This window comes from Papilio polytes, unplaced genomic scaffold (assembly GCF_000836215.1).
Source record: "Papilio polytes unplaced genomic scaffold, Ppol_1.0 DF823923.1, whole genome shotgun sequence".
NCBI lineage: Eukaryota > Metazoa > Arthropoda > Insecta > Lepidoptera > Papilionidae > Papilio > Papilio polytes.
The window spans coordinates 6,666,082-6,670,192 of record NW_013525281.1 but is presented as its reverse complement, the minus strand read 5'-3'; the positions used below and the strand labels follow the sequence as shown (position 1 = coordinate 6,670,192).

At 33.5% G+C, this 4,111-nt stretch overlaps 1 protein-coding gene across 1 annotated transcript in view; it reads right to left on the bottom strand.

Moving 5' to 3' along the window:
- The window catches only part of LOC106102497 (CCHC-type zinc finger protein CG3800), a gene marked incomplete in the record, with an annotated part of 4,836 nt that extends 1,656 nt beyond the window's left edge, over positions 1-3,180 (bottom strand). Inside the window, 2 exon segments of the mRNA XM_013281995.1 lie at positions 1-103; positions 3,022-3,180. Coding sequence (XP_013137449.1) covers positions 1-101 — 101 coding nt within the window.
- Positions 3,181-4,111: the final 931 nt, after the last annotated feature.

Sequence of the window (4,111 nt, the reverse complement as noted above, 5' to 3'; positions counted from 1 at the left end):
CGGTTGAAGCCGGTGTCGCGCGACGCGACGCCGCCGCCCTGCGTGCACTCGCGGGCGAAGTGCCCGGTCCTGTTGCACTTGTAGCACACGCTCGAACTCATTGCTGGAACAACATTGCCACATGATAAGCTCTCGAATCGTTCATACCTTAAAAGAATATTATAAAAACATTTTTTTTAAATATTAATGTTATAAAATTACTGCTTTAATGCTCTAACTAGCATTTTGCAATCCTATTAGAAATAAAGTCATTGGAAAAAACTACGTCACGTTAAAATTTAATAGAATAATCACGTTCCTTAACTAGAGTAGGAAAACTGAAGCTATACAACTGTTCAAACACGTTACGAAACACGTTTTCTATTATGCCTTGTTCAACTACCCAACTAAACATAATCAATTAGTAAAAGTTTGTTTTACGCGTATTGCGTATGTCGCACAACGAAAACGTAAAATGTATTACAAACGCTTGTGTAACGCACACGTGGAAAACGTATATTTTATAGTATGCAGTTGACGTCTTGAACCTCGGCGGTGATAACGCACGGGAACAAGATCACGGCGAGCTATGACTGATTGTTACCAATTGGTCCGTGTACCAACAAACGATAGGACATAAGAGGGGGAAATTTAAAGACGGAGATGCAAACCAATTGACGATGTTACGATGTTTTTACTTCACTGAATTTGTTCAATGAAACGTAATAAAATATACAGCTTATAATACAACTTGATCTATAAATAGCTAAATACTGTTTGGATTTAGATTTACAACATCACGCCCATAACCCAAAGGGGTGGGCAAAGACCATAGTCACATATTTAGCTTGATCTTAACACCTGTCTTGTTTTTTCTACAATCAGTTAATGCAGTTGGTTTTGGTTGTTTTTACTGCTATCCTTTTTGAGTATTTCATCAATACGTGCGGTATATTTTTCAAAAGTTTTTGTACTAAATCTCATACTAAAACAGTTGCTTATCAAAGACAATTTTGTGATTTTGCTTTGATAAATGATAAAATGTAAACATGTACATTTGCCTAGAATTTACATAGCACATAATGTAAAATTTACAATAAAATAATTTTACTAATCATTGTTACACTGATTACATAAGTAAAAGATAATGGTAACCATATTGTTTTGTTCAATAAATCTAATATAAGAGTTACTTTCATACAAATATGCAAGTTGAGAGTTGTTCAGAGCAACATGAAGTTATGAATAAACATTAAATGGTTTTAGTGAAAGTGTATGCAGAGAAAATAGGCAGTAACAATGACTTTTATTTCACACCTCGGTTCCACTGAGTTTAATCAATTACTATGATTTACTCTCAAAGTATTGTAAAAAGACATTGTAATCTTACTAACATTATAATGTTTATATGGATGGATGTTTGTTCATTTGTATATCCTAAATGGCTCAGCAGATCTCGCTCAAATCTGGCATAGATGAAGACAGTCTCGAAGGACACACAAGCTTTACCTGTAACTTAGTTCTGATGTCTAACTTTGTGAATGTTGGTGGTTTGTATATACTCAAATATCAAAATATTAACAAGGCTATGCTAAAACTTGCTTATAATAATTAAATACTTTAAAAAGTTGTAACAATAAACAAATATTAAATAACAATATTTAACTTTGAAAGTATAACAAGAGGGCTATGGTGTAGCACAATTGCTTTCTAAAACATAACCACTTCACATTCTAGGTCAGTGGGTTGATTGCACTGAAAGTCTTGATACTGGTTTTGCTACCAATATGCAGGTGTAACGAACTTTTGTCATACATAACCTTGTTGCAGTGTCTCTGCACAGGTCTTTTGAAGGTCAGATAACTCAAATTATCACTATGGTGATATACATTTGATATTATTTTCTATTTATATTACAATGAGTTATGTAATCAATTTTAAAACTCTTATTTTTTGTCGTAAAATTCTACTAAATGTATATATTAAAATTAAAGTATTTGAAGTAGGTAATTCAATGGAATGTTGTGACATAAACAAAATCAAGGAAAATGGGAGTATATGATGGTTTACCTAAAAGTTTGGTTAATATCTTGGCCGCTACTTCATGACTTGGAGGATCTCCACTTGTGCATAATACAGTCAACCTATAACTGATTTTTAGTCATTAGGTAAAAAAATACCCAATGAACCTTTATCACATACAGATGTGTTAGCATTATCAATAAAAATTAAAAATACTAATTTGAGTAAATTTTAGGTTTTACTAAATCAATGTAAAATTTAATTTTATGAAATCACCCAATTAAATACACATGGTGTAGATAACAACTCCAAAAAAAGAGTAGTTGGAGAAACAAGATATCATTCTAAAAATCTCATTATTCATAAGCCCTTTCCACATTTATAGATCATTGACATTGCTTTTTGATGAGTTTGGCCGAATATCCGATTTTTTTATGTTTTTTTTTTCTTGCCTACTTCAATATTCTGTCAATAAACATTCACAATACATTAATTAGTGAAGTAAAGGTTGTGTAGTTCTTTAGTAAAAATCTTCAATACAACTAGTCATTTAGAAGCACATAAGACAATGATAATTTAAACTTTCCCACACGAAGTTCACGGTGGTGATGCGTCACTTGTACATAGCTATGTGCACAGAAAAGAAACGTTGACTTCACGCCACGACCGACATAAAATCTTGCAACTGAAGTGCGATAAAAAGATTTCAATTATCTTTTTTACCATCTTAAACTGTAGTTTAATGCTGAAGCAACACGTTTCACAATTATTCATCTTCGATATGTGTGTCACAACGATTTAAAACCACTGTCAAACTAACCATGTTCATCAAACAACCTAAGCTCATGAACGAGTAAAATTAAAACTGGTTAATTTTCAATGAAACTGCGTTAAAACACTTCATGATCAAACTTCGCATTGAAAACGTTGGTAAAGTAAATACGCGGTATAGTTTTCGAACCACGTGTAGAAGCACCGGTAGCGCGGTTTTTAGAGATAGTTATGGAGACTTTCACTTACCTATTAGTTATGAAACTTCTTAAGCACTTAAAACACTATTACTAGGATCGTTACACGACCAACAATTGAATTTTAATTTCGAAAAAGCTATTAAATTACGACGCTAAGTTTGCAAGGAAGCCAGCCACCATCGCTACAAATTCGTAAAAGACATTTTAAGCATAGACAAAACAATAAAAAATAAAACTCTGGAACCGCTATTTGGATTGCCTATTAAAAAAATTGATTATACTTCGAAAATTAGGCATAATAAACTTTTTGCAACAGCTACATCTAGAAATTGTTTATAATATAGTGTATTCTAAACAATCTTATGGTTTAATGAACTATTCAAATAATGTATAGTACAGTAAACAGCAGTTTCAGATGCTGAAATAGTTTAACCACAACGATTACAGTATTTTTGATTTTCATACATTGTTGATTCTTTTTTGTTTTTTTTTTAGAAAACCCTCTCGAGTCAGTGAAAGTAAAGAAAATTCTCAGAACTGTGAAAGTTTTATTTAGAATTTTTGTGAGTTATAATTTCTGTGCGGGATTGTCAGGCGATTGCGGGATGCGCAAGTGGCGCCAAAGAACTTCTTGGTCAGATGATACCACTGTCACATGTCACCCAATGTCACTGTCTTACTACAACTAGCCATTGCCATTTATTGCCAAATTAATGATCTACAGATCAGCTCACTGTTCTCATGGGCGAAGTAGATCAGTGAACTATCCTCAGATTACATCAACTAGTACCTGCGTACAAGTATGATTTACTAAGTTACAAGTCACCGAGTACTTCGCGAATGCGGAAAACGGAGGACTGCATTTTGTGGAATGTGTTTTGAGAAGGCCTATGTACAACAGTAGGCAGAGAAAAACCGATGATGATAATGGTGAGTACTTTGCGGGGCACAGTTATTAGATATCGCTCTGAGCCATGAACTAGTAAATTAGTGGTTGAACCGCAGCTCAACACCCCAATACGCTATGTGAGCTGACAAGCTGATTCTTTGGACTGATTTACGCACATCTAGAAAATTTGACATTTGGCATTGAATTTGACAATGTGTTATATTCAGTGTACATTCGGCCAGTACAATCG